At 54.1% G+C, this 16,155-nt stretch overlaps 1 protein-coding gene across 3 annotated transcripts in view; it reads left to right on the forward strand.

Moving 5' to 3' along the window:
- The window catches only part of RGS9 (regulator of G protein signaling 9), a 33,051-nt gene extending 30,296 nt beyond the window's left edge, over positions 1-2,755 (forward strand). For 2 of the 3 annotated variants that reach the window (XM_086762173.1, XM_086762174.1), the window contains exons 18-19: positions 1,129-1,487; positions 2,506-2,755. In XM_086762173.1, the coding sequence (XP_086618299.1) occupies positions 1,129-1,487; positions 2,506-2,662 (516 nt within the window). In that variant the 3' untranslated portion in view covers positions 2,663-2,755. Of the gene's footprint in view, positions 1-1,128; positions 1,488-2,505 lie in introns of those variants that run through there. The other variant, XM_086762175.1, reaches the window with a different exon arrangement.
- Positions 2,756-16,155: the final 13,400 nt, after the last annotated feature.

Consider the following 16,155-nt stretch of genomic DNA (forward strand, 5'->3'; position numbering starts at 1 on the left):
TTAGCGCCGCATGCTCTGGAGCCGCTGTGTGTGAGAAACACCACTCCTGCGCTTGCAGGCAGAAGCTGGCTCTGCTCGTAGGCTGCATAAGCTGGCGTGACCCAGGGTACCGCTCCTTGGTCCCTTGCTGTTCGGTCCCTGAAGAGGAAGGTCGCCTGGTACAAAGTGTGACCACGGTACAAACTGAACTTCACTTTGTGCCAGCCAAGAAATTGTTTTTGTTTCCATTGGAAATCAGAGCAATATGTTGTTTCATTTCTTGGCTGTCGCTTCCATGCATTCATCTGTCTAATAAAAATAAATGTAGAAAATGAAAAAAGAACCGAGTTCATCCTTCTCTGTCTTGTCTCTGTGTGTTCATCCTTCACTGTCATCTCTTTGCCATGCATGCAAGCATTTTCTGTATGTGCCTCTGCTCTCAGCACTTCTCTTCAGACACTTGAGCTGCACTTCATTTCTGCTGGGAGTGAGTCCTTGGGAAAGGGGGTGGAGGAGACCCCGGCCTGCAGCGTGTCCTCTGCTGATGAATCTGTACTTGGCCTTGTCCTGAGGGCTGAATTAGCTGGGCTGGAGACTTCACAGCAGCAGCCAGGGACACTGGGGCTTCAGAACAAGATGTGGCTTCTTGTATTATCAGTCATCAGGGTTTGGAGCTCAGTGTCCTGTTTCTTGGCCACCACAGCGGCCAGCACACTGGTGCTTTGGGTGTGACGTGGTTATGCCGTCTGTAACCAGGATCGCATTCGCAGGATAACAGGCTCCTCTGTGCCTGGAGCTACTCGTAAGGAATGGGACGAGCTGGTGTCTCCTACAGCATCCCAGCGGGCGTGGGGCCGGCTCTGTCAGCACCCGCTGAGGCTGGTAGCGGTGACCCCTGTTGCTTTCCATGGGCAAATTGTGATCCCTCTGCCTTCCCGCTGTGGGAGGGCAGGGAAGGGGACAGAGCAGCCCGAGACGGAGACACCGTCCCAGCTTGGCCGGGGTGGCTGTCAGCTGCCTCCCAGCTGAGCCCTGTCTCTCCTGGCAGCACCCAGCCCTTCCCCTCCAAAGGAGAAGGCTCCTCCTGGTGAAGCGTGGGGAGACCGGCCACCGGGCCTGACCGAGCCTCTCTCCTTTTCCTCCCCACAGCCGTGCCGCCCGGCCCCCGGCCCGGCTGTCTACGCCGGCACCGCTGCCCTGCCTCCCGCCTCCCCCGGCGCCCCGGCCCTGCCCCACAGCACCGCTTGCCCCTCGCCCATCAGCCTGGCCCTAGACAGCACGGCGGGCGTCGAGAGGGAGCGGGAGCCCGCAGCAGCCAGCACCGTCCCCTTCCCCTCCGGCGGCAGGAGGGCCGCCCTGTCCTTTGGCCGGTTCCTGAAGAGGGGCTGCTGGACCTCGCCCGTTTTCGCCACGCTCTCGCCCAAGTGCCCGGCCGTGCCCCACGGGAAGGTGCAGCCGCTGGGTGAGCGGGAGCAGCAGCTCCGGCCGGACGCCAAGGCGGTGAGCAGGTAAGCACCGCACGGGCACCTGGATGCCATCACGAAGGGCTCGACCCGGGGACCGTTTGGGTTTGTAATTAGCCATCAGCTAACCAGCTGAGCCCGTTAAAGTGGGCCTTCTGCTTCATATTGCGGTCAGCTGGGGCTGTCTCTCCCCCGTCTCTGCCTGCCATGGGGCTGTGTGCGACGGCAGCTGCCAGGAGCGGGCACCGGCTCTGCTCCTCCCTGGCATCAGGCAAGAAAATGGAGGGGCTGCACCTTCCCGGGGAGCAGCGGCCGCGAGGCTGCAGGGGTACGGCCCGGCACAGCCAGGAGGGGGCTGCTCCTGCCCCTGGGGACACCAGGCACCCGCGCTGCCTGTCCCAACCTGCCCCGTGTCCTGAGCTTCCCCTGGCTGGAGCAGCCCGGGGGAGACAGCCACCCTCTCACGCAAGACAGCCCCGGCCCAGCGTGAAGATAGGTAAAGCCCCCAAGTTTTGCGTTTGATCCCTGAATTTTGAAAACTGCTCGTGTATTTAATGATTTGAAAGTCAGAGGAGACCCAAAAGTAATAAGGGAGGAAAAATCTTGAGGGACAGTCATGAAACGTTTGTCGTTCCGGAGCAGGATGTGTAAAAACGGGGATTTTTTGCCTGGAGAGGCCGTCACTATTGAAACCAAATCCTGGCCGTGTCCCTCACTAAGAGTAATGTGTCCTCAGCCTTTTTTAGTCCTCGCTGCTGCTGGCCAAGCGAGCGAGTCCACATTATAAATTCAAAAGCCCAAATCTGAGGGCTCCTTCGCCACCTGGCTCCGCGCTCTGGCTGTGCCGGAGCTGTGCCGCCCAGCAGTTTTGCTTCAAAGGGGTGGGAGCGCACATTTCCTTCGTTTTCCATCTCTGCAGGCACGTGCCCGGGAGTTTTGCTTTGGGGTTTGGGGGTTTGAGCAGCGGAAAACTCAAAGCCAGAGCCCGCGCTGTGTGTTCGCTGTCTCAGAGAGCACATCAAAAAGTTCCGTATGTGTGATGAGTTTTTATTTCACAACACAGCTTCTTCCAAATAAAAACGGATGCTCCTCTGGAGAGCCGAATCTGCCCCCTAGACTCTGAGGAGGGAGAGGACTGCCGCCACCGAGCTCGGAAGGGCTCTGCGAAGGAGGTGATTTGCCCTTGGGAGAACCCCACGGAAGAGGGGAGAGCCGGGTAGGACGCAGCCCAGCCGTGGACCCTCTCTTTCCAGGCCTGGCACCGTGAGGTTTGCCACACACGGTTCGGTACACGAGCCGTGCTGTCCGAGTGCCTCAGATGGAGGAAGCTGAGACCGTGCCTAGCGGGCCCCGGTGCACCCATCTGTTTGTAATTCAAGAACGCAAAGCATTTCTGGGCTGGTTTTCCTTCCTATCTTTGGTATATCCAGACCTATTCGATGCAAACCTCTTGATAAATGACCCTCATTTCTTGCCTTACGGCGGACGGAGAGTTTACGTGTGTCTATACGTCCCGCGGAGCGGTGTCTTCTCTGAGTGACTGGCTTGGCCATGAGGTGTCAGCACGCTGTACACGACACCGCTGGAGCAGAGCTTGCAGGCATGCTTCGGAGCCGGGCTCGGACTTCGACGCCAAGACTGGGGCACGTTTGTGCCCCTGGCTTGGATCCACCTCTTGTTATTAATAACAATTTTTTTTTTTATTTTAAAGCAAGGTCGTTAGGAGACAGCTGATTGCTGGGGAAAATAAAGTAAAGCCCTCATGAGCAGCCGAGTACTGTATGGCGTAGCATCATTCCTTAATCCCAACCAAAAACCATCCCAAAGAGCAAGCGGGGCGGGAGGGGAGCGAAGGCTCCGGAGCCCTGCTGCGTGAGCTCCGGTTTCCCTTCCCTGGCCCCTCCGTGCCGGGATGGGGTTTGAAGCCGTGAGTTGAACTGCACCCCAGCAGCGCCTGGGGTGTTCCAAAACAAATCTGTGCCGGTGTTTTGGGCCTCTCCAAGCTTCGACTGATGCATTGCCACAGTCTTTTACTGCGTTGTTATCCTGAGCGTTAGAACGCTGCTTTCCCTATGTCGTGTCAGTGTTTGAAGATGGCCTTTTTTGTTGAAGCGTGGCGGGGTTTCCTAGATGCGTGTGGCGCGGGTCGGTATTCTGTAACTTGGCCGTGTGGCCTGTGACTTTTGATGTCGCTGTTCGGTTTTTCTAATTGTAAGCGGAGCTTGGCCTGCGTGGCTGACGAGGCTCATCACGCTGCCTTCTGCTCTGGGGTTTAACGTCTCTCCTCGCCCGCGCTCGGTGGTCCCCATTTCGCCAGGTCTGGGGCGACACTTCTGATCACAGGGCAGTTTGGGGAGACCAAGAGGCTGTTTCTGTCCCCAGTGACCCTTTCCCAGGGGAGCAGAGAGACGCACTGCCCTAAAGCAGAGGTCGAGCGGGAGGGTGCTGCCCCGCACTGCCCGCGTTGCTTCTCTTGTACGAATGTGCGTTTGCTCGCGCTGGCTTGCTTTGTCAGGAGGATCTGGTTCTGCCCTGGCAGTCACCTGCGGTGCCCACCTGCTACTCAGGAGAGACAAATGCGGTGTCTTTTGGGATTGTTTTTGTTAATAGTGCTACCCAGCGGCTCCTGACTGGACACTGGTGATGTGTAACCCAGAAAACACAACGACAGGAAGACGTGATGTGTAAGAGTTAGTGATATTGTATTTAACATTATGTACAAATTATAAGAGCTATCCTACTATTGATACTTCTCTCATTGGTTTGGGGCTCCTCCCGTGCACCTCCTTGCCTTCTACTCCAGAGGCCAACAGTGGCTGCACAACAGCAGCGTGTGTCTGGGGCTGGGACGTGGGTCGCACCCCGTGGAGACGCTAAACCCCATCACGTGGAACCCGGCCACCTGTGCTTTCCTCCTCTTAGCACCCCTGCGTGCGCAGAGCCGGGCTGGGCGCCCAGCGCTGGCTCCCTGGGCTGGCGTCCTCACCACCTCCTCACGTCCTCAGCTTGCTGAGGAGGACACGTCTTGTCCCAGATGCCCAAGCTGATGAACACATGCGTTCTCCGTGACGAACTTATTTATGGTGTGCTTAGCAAGAGTAACGTGACTGGCGCTGTGTAACGCCCGGGTACCGTGAGAACCCCTCTGTAGCCCTGCGCAGTTCGCTGGCCACAGGAGCAGGGGACGCACCAGGAAAGCCTTGTCACGGAGACGGGTCTCACCCACGCTGGCCCCGGTGAGAGGTGGCGCTTCCTTCACTGCAAAGAGGCACAGAGGGAAATTTTTGTAGAAATATCGCTGGGTTTGTTTCCAGTGTCCTGGAGCAATCCGCGTTTCGTCTCCAGACATGGCTTTGTGGTTGCTGAGCCGAGACCAGGCTGCGGCTGGGCTGGCTCTCCGCTGGTGCACGCGTGGGTGACGGAAAACTCGCGCTCTCTGGTGACCTGTTCTGCTCCTTAGGGGACAGACGGTGAAGATCTCCCCACCTTTGGCAAGGAAGTAAATAGCACCTCGGCCTCATGCTTGTCTTCTAAACCAGGGGAAGGACCTCAGGATCCAAAGTTGGCTGCTCTGTCAGGGCTTGGACACCCTGCTGCAATTGCGTCCAGACAGAGACATGTCCCAGAGGTCCAGACGTGTCCCAGAGGTCAGCACTGGGCATCCCCTTTTTATCCGAAATCTCTTTCAACTTGATGACCCCTACAGTTTTTTCCCCTGGGCAGACAGAACCCTGCATCATGCATCTCAAGCCCATGCCTTACTTTCCTTTCTTCCTCTCTTCACCTGCGGACCCCCCCAGTCTCCTGCGGGTTGAAAACCGCTGCTCCGGAGGCGCGGATCCCTCCTGCCCCCGTGCTGCGCTCGCACGGTGACATCTGAGGATCTCTCCCCGGCTGGGGGCCTGGCGTGCTGGAGCGGGGAGCGCTTTCAGCTCTCGCGGTTCAAATCCCCTTGCTGTGCAGGAGCCCACTTAACGCTGCCTGGAGTCACCTGGCAGAATTAGCTCGCTGCAGCAGCGTAGACATCCGAGGTATTCCGATAATGTGAGGGATGTGTAAGGTTAATGACTGGAAAAAGTGATCGCTCCCTGTGTGCAGTTTCTCAGAAAGCTCCCCGCTGCTTGGCTGACAGAAGAAAGGCCACTCCGGCGGCGGCGAGGGAGCCCTGTGCCCTCGCCGCTGCGGCTCCGCTCCCTTGCCTCCCGGGGAGGCTGCGGGGGCTCACGGATGGCACGGACCCACCGAGCGGCGGTGGCCCAGCTCGTCGGTGCTGGACTTTGGGTATTCTTCGAATGAAGCTGGAAGGAAGATGTTTAATTAGCCGGGTGGTTCTACAACGTGCTCCACTCTATCCGTGGAGGTCCCACACTCCAGGTGAGGGTGGGCTTCTCCCGCGTCCTTTGCTCAGGCTCAGGCTGGCCCATGGCTGCTGGGCTTTGTTTGCGTGCTCTCTCTGCAGTGCAAGAGCAGCTTCTGGGGTTCCCCAAACCTCGGCAAGGGCTCTTCCCAGCCTGCCTCAGCCATCAACCTCAAGGGGACACTGTTGGGATGGGATGGGAGCGAGTCCCACGCTCCTGAACTTCAGCCTCTTGCTGATGGGCAGGAGGTGGATCCTGCGGCCTGGGCTTGCCAGTTTTGGGGCGAGCCCTGCTCCGGCTGCGCTGCTGAACCGCGGCTGGGGCAGTGCCGTGGGGCTGGGGTACACGCCACACCGCTCCTGGTCTGCGGTGTGGGGCCACGGCCAGCTCGGTGAACCTGATTCAAATGTCCCAATTAGAGATCTGTCTTCCAGGCGACCAGCGTCTCTCAGATCTCCCTTGAAATCCAACGTTTCACTCTCTCCTCTCCAGCCGGGCCGTACAGCCGAAGTGCCAACAACACTGGGGGCCTGTTTTTTCTCCAAAGTCTTGGCCTGCGCGTTACTTGAGTCTCGTTAATTTAAAAATGGAACAAAGAATGCTCAGCATCCAGCAGGATCAGGCCTCAGGAGCAGGAAGTACCAGCTGGCTCAGGAGAGGGCTTGTTCCCATGAGATTCCCAGTGTGGTTTTGGCAGGCGGCGTGGTTGGGATAGCTCTGCGAGCCGGCTCTTCCTGCCTGAAATGCCAGCCGTGGCCAAACAGCTGACTCAGAGCATGACAGCTCTTCACAGCATCCCCTTGTGAAAGGGGCTGTCAGGAGCATTCCTGCCACCGCTGCCTTTACATTTCATGAGGGTGGCTGGAAAGCCGAAATGTAAGCCGAGCCCACGTCGTGATGCTCTCGGAAACGGTGCTCTGGGGGTGGAATTCACATCTGCGCAGGGCCTGCATGGCATTCCGTCCTCCTCGGGTCCCAGAATAGGATGTCAGTGGAGCTGAAGTGGTTCAGCACATCCACCTCAGCATCTGAATATCTGAGTTGTGACAGATGCGTGACGAAGGAGTCACCGTGACTGGGCTTTTTGGGGTGCAGGAGCCTCAGGGATGCAGGAAGGAACCCAGTCACCGGGGGAATTTTCCCCTTGCTGCGGGCGACATGTTTTATGCATTTTGCCCTATGCCTGGCCCGGAAGCAGAGGTGAACACCTCATGGGATCCTTTTAGGGCAGAGGTTCCTGGATCTGTTCTGCACCACACTAAAGAGGGAAAGATAAGCTTTTGCAAGTCAGTTTACTTTTTAAAATTCATGTTGCCATAGCAGCTTAGCACACTGTCTCAAGTCCTCCTTCTTGCAAAACTTTGATCACCATGAAAACAGAACTATGTTGTTCTCCAGCATGTTCTACATATAAATATATTGAAGTTCCCGTAGTTCAGGCTTCAACATCTCTGCAAAGACCTCTTTTGTTTCTCATTAAAAAAAAAATTTCTTTGGCCAAAGGACGGTATTTGAAATCCTCGAGCTGCATCGGGCTCAGCCTTGGTGTAAAGCTGGCTCCTCAGCATCTCTGTGGTCCCGCTGCTCATGTTCCCAGCTGAGGTTCTGGTTGCAGTGGTTTCTAACACACTCTGGTACACCACAGCACTGAAGTCCAACCACCAAATTCTGTCCCCAGAATTGCAGGAACAATTGGCAATTCCTCCCTTGGCTCTACTGTCTGGCCATCAGCCTAGTCTCTTCCAGAGGAGTCGGTCACCCCGCTTGGGATGGGATGAATCAACTTTGGAAATGGCTTATTCCTTCCTTCGGCTCTACGGGACTAACTCAAGACCGGGCACGACTTCTCTAAGGGTCAGATTTGGTTACAACCTGTGTATGGGTGGGGTTACCTGACACCAGTGGCTTTAATGAGAGTCAGCGCATCCAACGTGTGGTGCGTAGGCGCCTGCTGCAGCTGCGAGCACAGTGATTGGGCTCTTCACAAGCTCTGCTGTAAGCCGTAGACCCACGTTTATTCTCATCGTTACCCAGGATGGGGCTGCTTCGTTCTTGTTCCTGAACTTCCCCTCTGTTGCGTGTGCTGAGAGCAATGGAAGGAACTTCAATAAACACCAACACTTTAAATCCTGCTTCGAGCAATCCCTTTGTTTCCATCAGGTGTCCCATTTTTCTGGCATTCATGCTGGCAAGACTGGAAAAGACAAAAAAAAAAAAACCCAAAAAAAACCAACTCCAAAACCAAATTAGGCTAGGTGTAGACAAATTTGCAATAACAACCTGCACAGTCTTTCGGTTAAGCAGCAGAGTACCCCAAGCCACCCTTTTGCTGTTGTTCACATGAATCCATCCCCTCACCCGGAGAAGACCCTTCCAGACCAGGACTGGGAGAGGTCAGTGGGATTTTTGTTAATATTCACAGCCAGACTTCTTCCAGTCAGCTTTTTTTTTTTTTCCCCAATCAACTGAAGGGGAAAAAAAAAAAAAAAGAAGGAGAAAAAATTGGGGTAAAAGTTGAAGAACACTTTAATTTATGAGAAAAAGAACTAAATAATTGATGTAGTCATGGTGCCAAAGGTAATTTCTGCTGCTCCCTCTATCTCACAAAGACATTTAGCATTGATTGAGATCAAAGTATCAAAAACCCCTGCTGCTGAGCTGAAAGGCAAAACTTTCGGCTGCCTTTCCCCGCTCTAATAATATCGTCTTTATGTAGTTAATAAACTGCACACTTCAGTCAAACTATATCATTACAGAAGACTTAGGGAGCTAATAATTTAAAAGCAAAGAATTGCCTCTGTTCTTGGCTTTGAACTAAACAACATTCTGTTGAATGAGGGGGACATCAAAGCGTTGTTACTATTACCAGTGTGGCTGGAGCGCAGGGCCGCACAGAGTGTGTACTTCAGTCATCAAGAGAAAAAAAAAAAAAAGATTAAAGATATTGGCTTATCAACCCACAGGCAGAACCAGGTGTTTTCTTTTCTGCTGTGCAAGCATCAGGTGGTTTGCTTATCAATGAGTTTTCTCGTTAAATAGATGTGCATGGCTTAGGTTGATCCCGCCAATCCTGCGGCCCTTTTATTTCCAGAGCAATCTTTGGAGAAGTTGGGATGAGGGGCTGTTTGTTTGCGGGAGGACGGCTAATTGGGGCCTTTTGTCCAGAGCCAGCTCCCGTTTTCGCTGCGCGGATGCTCGTCTGCCGTGCCGGGCTCCGCTGCAGCGGGTCTCCTCCCCGCTCCCCCTGCACGTGCGGGGCAGCCCCTCGGTGTGTGGGGCAGCCTCATCCTCTGCTGGATGCGCCTTCATCCCCCTCTGCCATCTCATCCCTGCTGCTCCAGGTCCTCCGTGCTCTCAGCGGAGCAGGCTCTGCTCTCCCTGGTCAGGAACGCTGTGTCCCTGCACCCGAAGACCTCTGGCACGGCTGGGAGCGAAGGAGGCACCACGCCGTTCCACTTCTCTCTGTGTGGGGAAGAAAGGGAGGACCTGCTGTCCTGCTGCTGCCTTCTCCGTCTGCACCATAGCCGAGAACGGCTTCCTTCCCCTCTGACCCCCCAGACAAAGGTTTGCAAAGATCTGGCCCCTGCCAGGAGGGGTTGTCCATGGAGGGTCTCAAGCATGACAAGGCTAAATTCGTTCCAAGGCGTGTGATCATGCATGTGCCAGTGATGCTTCCTTGCCAGATGTTTGTCCCAAACACAGATCCAGGCTGGGTGGAGAATGGATTGAGAGCAGCCCTGAGGAGAAGGACTTGGGGGTTCTGGTGCCTGAGAAGCTCAACGTGAGCCGGCAATGTGCGCTCGCAGCCCAGAAAGCCAACCGCATCCTGGGTTGCATCACCAGCGGCGTGGCCACGCTCTTTGTGTGGAGATATTTGAATACGGGGTGGGGTGTGAGCCCTGAGGTCTCACCCGGGGAACGAGGTGGATCACGAGGTCAGCACCTGAGAGGACAGGGCCACTAACCCCTCCTGCTCTGACCTCCTGGGCTGGATGGACCCCGGGACGTTCCAGGCAGGTCTGGGAGCCGGCAAGTTGGCGTGGGCTCTATTATGGGATACTCACACTTCTTAAATGCTGCTTTTCATTTGCATCAAAAACTCTCCTCGGTTCTTGGCGGTCTGGATCTCATCCTCTTTTAAAGACTGGAATTTTAAAAAGCAGAAAATAATGGCTTATTTCAAAGTAACAATTCAACTGCTTTTTGAAATGCTGTCCTTATTCAAAACCACTTAAATTTATACATATTTCCAAGTCTTTATTATCCTCAGAGGCTGAACCAATTTGGATCTTGATTTCTGCAAGTGTTCTCCTTGATTTCTGTGTCAGAAAGTTGAGATGTAATGGGAACAGATTGGATGTTCACCATAGGTAATAAATGGTTTCCTGAGAATTATTTCTTAAGTTATTCTTTAAAATACTTTGCAAAGCCTATTACTACAGGGAGAAAATTCACAGCAAAGAGACTTTCAGAAAGGGGTGATCCATCTTCTGCTTTTCATCCTGGGGCGCTGCAGGCTGGAGCGTGTGCCTGGGCACACGCGTAGACATGCGTGCATGTGTGCGCTTTGGTGGGCTTCCTTCTTTTTCCGGTGGACGTGGCTTTAGCATGCACCGAGAGTGACAGTCTAGCCCTGCTGAAGTGCTCGTTTTGCCTTTCATTTTGATAAGACTAAGATTTTCCTTTCTGGAATGGAAGAGGGTCTTCTGGCAGGCACACACACGGCTGACAGACGTCTTGCGACCAAAGTAATGTAAACTGCCCTTAAACAGAGAGGAACTCATCCACTGCTGCTTCTGCAGGTTAACGGGCGACCTGCAGACACCACGTGCCGGCGGAGCGCGTCGTTTGAGGTCAGCAATAATCAAACGGGGAGGTGGGAAAAGGTCTTCTACCCGCCCTGGCTCGGACAGCGTGCGATTCACACGCAGACATAGTGCCAAAGTTTTAAGAAATGTTTTTCTGAAATGTTGGCCTCGTCGGCCAGGAAGGTTTTGAGTTTGTCCGAGCTGTGCCTGCCTGCCCATCCGTCTGTCTGCCTGCCTACTGCAGGCAGACATGCGTGGAATAACTATTTCTGCGTCGTTTAGAAATGCTCCCATGTTCCAGACTGTGCCGTGAGGCGGTGCGATGCTAAGAGAAGCTTCCTAGCTGGATGGAGACCCAGAGCTGAAGGTTCTTGAGCCAGGCTTTGCGAGGCCTGGCAACACACAGCTCACACAGCGACTGACGGGAGCGCGAGGCAGAGCGAAGCTGTCTTTAGCCTTCGCCAAAACCGCCGTCAGTGCCTTTGCCTTTTCACAGCGCAGCTCTTCGCAAAGCTAATTGGGTTCGTGCCTCGCAGGGGGCTTTCGGTGCCTGCAGGAGATGGGCTGCTGCAAACACCTTCCCCTTCAAGGCGCACAGCGTTGCCTTTTTCACACCACAGCTCTCTCCCTGGCTTCTGTTCTCGAAAAGCAAAAGTCCCAGGCTGTTCTTCAGTATCAGCCATTACAGTGTTTCAGTTCTTTCCTCCCAGCCATTTTCAAATGTTCAACTTAAAAGGAAAATGTTTCATTTTAGGCCAAATTCCCCCCTCCTCTCCCTTTTCCCTCTCTTCTCCTACGTCCCCCCCTTTCTCTGGAAGAAGAACAAAGTCATTCAAATCAGGAAGCTGAGGAACTCCGTGTATACTTTCCACTGGGACCTCGATCCCTACTGGTTTGGCTAGATTTGATTGAAGTGTAATTTAATCCTTCATCATTTGTCATAATGTCATTTATATATAAAAACAACCCTGCATCCAAACTTCAGATCAGCACCGAGGAGCTCTCCAGGAGGCACGGAAACGGAGCCGAGGAGCGGGCTCTGCGACTTGCGAGGAGGGCGTGAAGCGGGCAGGCAGCGGCATTGCCGTCCTGCTCGCCGGGGCGGCACTAGGATGAAGCGTGTCGTAGCTAAGTCAGGTTGCGTTGTGTCAGTGAAGAAGGATCCAGATTGACAGCAGAACGAAGGGGTGATTGTGAGCACGACTATGCAAAGTAATTGATGTTGGCTAGGTGAAGTACCTGGGAGGAGCTGAGCAACCTGGATTTCGGCGTGGGCTAGAAACTGGAGTATGTTTGCAGGTGCACCAGTAAACATAGTGATGATAGTGTGAATGCTCTGTTAGCAGCTGGAGGAAGGTGGGGCTGGAGTCTGTACCTCCTACCTCTATTTCTAGTAGAGGAAGGGAAGGAAAGGGAAGGGCCTCACGGTAGGAAATGTCTTCCTAGCTCTGCTCTGACAGCATGTGCAGGTTTCCTCTGTCCCCTCTTCTTCAGAGTGGCCTCTGCGTTGTTGGTGCTCGCCTCCAAGTGTTGGGGCTGCACTGCCTTGTTGACACCGGGTCCTTCTGTGGGGCACACAGGTGAGGTCACGTAAGTCACCAAAGACTCACCTCAAGGCTGCAAGAAGCTGAATCTTCATCCTGTGCCTCAAGTGTCTCACGTTCAGCTCCATGCAGCTAAAACGCTGAACATCTGAGCTCTGGCACCTCTCTGCTCCGTTACCCCAGTGGTGTAACGCAGGAGGGAGCAGGCAGGGAGGGCAGGAGGCTGGTGGCTCTCGGTGGCAGCGGACCTGGCTGCACTCAGGTGGTGAGAGGACGCGTGGTCCCAACCCTGACTGGATTCCCAAACTCTGCCCGGGAACCCCTTGCGAAACCTCTTCTCCACTCCGGCTCTCAGTGTTCCCGTTTGCGAAACGGGAGCTCGTCGACGTGCGGTGGGGCTCGCGAAGGGGCAGCCTCTGTGTCCGCCTCCCACCGGCACCCGTGCCAGCTGCTAGAAGTGCGTCCCCGCATCACCGCTCCTGCTCCTCACTGCGGCTCGCAAATGAATGGAGCCTTGACAGAAGAAAAGCAGCTTCTGAAGCTTTGGTGCAGTATGGTTGAACCAAAAACCAGACGAGCACAGGGGTAACGGAGAGGTGTCAGGAAAGCTCGGCACTCGAAAGCCTTGGGGCTTTTGTTTTCCCCGCCGTGCTCCGCTCGGGCAGGGTTTGCTCCCTGCGCTGCAATCTAACGCGCGGTCAGAGGCACCGACCTGGCTCGTCACCGGCAAGGCTGCTTCTCGCCCCCTTTCAAGCCTGCTGGCTTGCTGCTCCCGGCCAGAGGATTTTTGGCAGGGTCTGGCCCCGCAGCGAGGCACGTCCTGGGGTGCACCAGGGCACGTCCCGCAGAGAGCCGCCGTGGGACAGGGACGTTACGGCTGATCTGCAAATGTCGTGTGAGGTGGTTTTACTCAAGGATTTTTTTGAGAGAGACGCTAGACATCTTTACTTTCCCCTTCCTATCCGTTTGCTGGACACCCTAAAAGGCAGTACGGGCAGGGGGAACAGATAAGCCTTATCCCTCGGAAAGAAAACGTTCCTGCAGGCAGAGAATACAACCCAGGCACCGCCGTCCTTCCTCAGCCCGAGCCGTGCGGGCGTCGCAGCAGCCAGAGCCTGGCTCTCCGCTGGCGCTCAGGACAAGAGCTGAGTATCTATTCACAGCACTTGTCAAAAATTAAAGCAGAAACTTCTTTCAAATGCTCCGTCTGTACTTGACTGCCAGAAAAGCAATTCTTCCTCCAAAAAAATTTGCATTTAAAATTCCAAATATGCACTTTTGCTCAGACGAAAGAATGTGTGTTCCCGCTTTCAAGTCAGGTTCTCTGTGACCTCTAGGTTTTAATAATTTCAGCAAAGTGTCATTTGACAATTCAAATACCGTCGGTAAGCACAGGAAAGTAAATGTCCTTTAAGATAAGCGCATGTTATAGTGGGGGTTGATGATGAGAAGATTTCACCTACAGCTAGAAACTTCAGAGCAGTATGTACAACACTTCTGCATATTAAAAAACTGCTTTGGTGAAATCTTGGTATTTCCAGATTTCAGCTTTGCCAGTGCTAAAATATTTCCACTGTTTAATTCGTAAGAAAGTGCAATGGCCTTGCATGTAGAGGTTTCACTGTTTAGCTTTTGCTTTCCAATTAAAAGTAAATCGGCGTTCAAATCCTGCTGGCTGCTGATCCGAGAAGGCGAAGGACCGTGATCTGGATGGCCGAGATCCGCTCCGCCGACCCACACCCTTGCCAGGGTGCCGTGCCGCCTGCGGTGCCGCAGCCGGGAGATGCTGGGGAGGGTCCACGGGTACCGCTCCTGCTCCAGGGACGCACGGGAGGCCGGGGCTGACCCCACCGGCTCGCAGCCCCGGGTGGACGGGCTCATTCGGCTTCACGTTCCCCTCTCCCGCTCCGGTTTCCTCAGCTCCTCTCGGCTTTACTGTGCTCTCCCGAAGCCCTCGCGCGGAGAGGGCCGTCATCGCGTGCGCACCCACCCCTCGGCGTGCAACCCAAGCCGCCAGCCAGCCAGCAGATCGGCTTGTCACAATAATTAATAGGCCTCCCTGTGGTCCCTGGTAATCCATCCCAGCGCTGCACAGCGCCGGCTCTGTTTTACTTAGGTGTATGTGAGCCTCCGAGCGGCCCCAAACAGAGCCTTTTTCATGAAACTCCTTCATTCAACACCTTATAAGGGCTGCGGGCGTGGGGAGGGGGCGCGTTTACACAGATGCTAGTGTCTCAGGGCTTGCTAGCAGGTGTCTCCTAACTTTACACAGACCACCCTCACACTAAAGGGACTCTTTTCCTTTGAGCTTGTTTGAGTTACGCGACTTTGGTCTTTGAGTTCCTGTTCGGTGGGCAATTTATGACTTTCCTTATTGATAACGCTCCCGTAAGCAGAGGGACGGATTGTTAGCCGGTGGTGTGGGTTTCGTGGCGTCTTTGAATAGCTGAATGTCCCTGACCACGCGGTTCCTCAGGCTTTCTAGGGAAAGGAAAACACCACCACCACCCGTATGGGCCGTGGGGTTTTTCGTTTGTTTGTTTGTTTATTTAAAACGGGGGGTGGGGGGGGGTGGGGGGGAAGAGCTAATGACAGGTTTAAGCAAACAGTTTCCTCTGAATTTGGCCATTTTCTCTCGCTGAGGTCATATGACAGCTGAGATTACACGATTAGGAATGTTTTAAGGCATTCTTTCAGCCTTAGGAGGGGAGGAGGGAAAATATTTAGGGTTTGCTGTCGGTAGCTCAGGGAACAAACATCTGAAGGGCTCTCCTACGCAGGGGTGATGGCGGGGGGTGTTGGCTCTTTCTCGGGGGATGAAGCTGGGAGGCAGTGGTGAGCTGAAGCCACGGTTCCTGACGGAAAATTCCAGGTCTCTCAGGCTTTGGAAAGTTTGGGTTGGGACAGGCTGTTGCAAAATCCGGGTCCTTTTTTTTTTGCAGGTCTCTGAAAGCTCTCCAGTTCTCGTTAGGAGTTAATGGGGAGGAAGTGTTACTGAGGTGACGGGAACCCCACAGCAAAGAGCTGATCGCCGCCTCAAGCCTCTGTTTTCCACAAGCAGCCTCTTCTTCCTCTCTGCCGTGTTGTTCGCTGCTGGTGCTACTGCTCCTTGTCATCCCTGCAGCCCTCACGGCCGTTCCCTCGCACTGGGATAAGGAAATTAATCTGTAAGTGCCCAAAAGCGCTGTGCAACACGGGACGGTAAACAGCGTTTAGATCCGGACCCGCTCCGTGATGGATCCATCGCCGTTACAGCTAAAAACTCTGGCCAAACTCTGCCACACCTGCTCTCTCCGTTAAAAACCCCACTAAAATTAGCAGAACAACCTCTTACAGAGGTGAGAAATGGTCACATCACCCAGGCTTTGTGCAGCTTTCTGAAGATTATGTAAAAATTGTTGTTTTGTGGCTGGCCAAGATTTCTTCCTACTTTTCTGTGCTAGCTCTCTGAACAGGAGAACACCCCTGCGAAGCAAAGTGGGCAGTGTTATTGCAGGGTGCAAGCCAATTACTATCCGTTAAAGAACAAAAATGCAATTGGTCATCTCTGAAGTGAGCCCACCTCTTGCAAATATTTCTGTGTAGCATGGGACATTGCTGCTGAGCTCAGTTGCAAGATCGTGCTGCTGAACAGTGTAACGCTGCCGAGCAAGGGTGGCTTTCGCAAGACTTTCACATTGTCATGAGGTCAACGAAAAAGCCCTGTTGGCTTCCCAGTCCGTGCAGCTTTACCCGCTTTTAATTTAGCCATTAATTTCTCATACTCGCCTGGACACACCTGTACTCCACAAAGGGGAACTAGGTGTTAAAATATGCACCTCTATCTCCTTGCAGTGGGATTTGGGAATTGCTCCCTCTTCCACCATTTTGATCCTGGTGAAGGTTTCTTGATGATCAACAGCGTTTTCCATGGCATGACCATTCAGTGGGCCACCTGAAGTGACCTCCGAGTCTCAGTCCTTGTAGACAAGTGTCTCCAGCCAAGCCCTAACGTTACAGTCGT

The sequence above is a fragment of the Chlamydotis macqueenii genome, chromosome 18 (assembly GCF_036417535.1).
Source record: "Chlamydotis macqueenii isolate bChlMac1 chromosome 18, bChlMac1.mat, whole genome shotgun sequence".
Taxonomy (NCBI): domain Eukaryota; kingdom Metazoa; phylum Chordata; class Aves; order Otidiformes; family Otididae; genus Chlamydotis; species Chlamydotis macqueenii.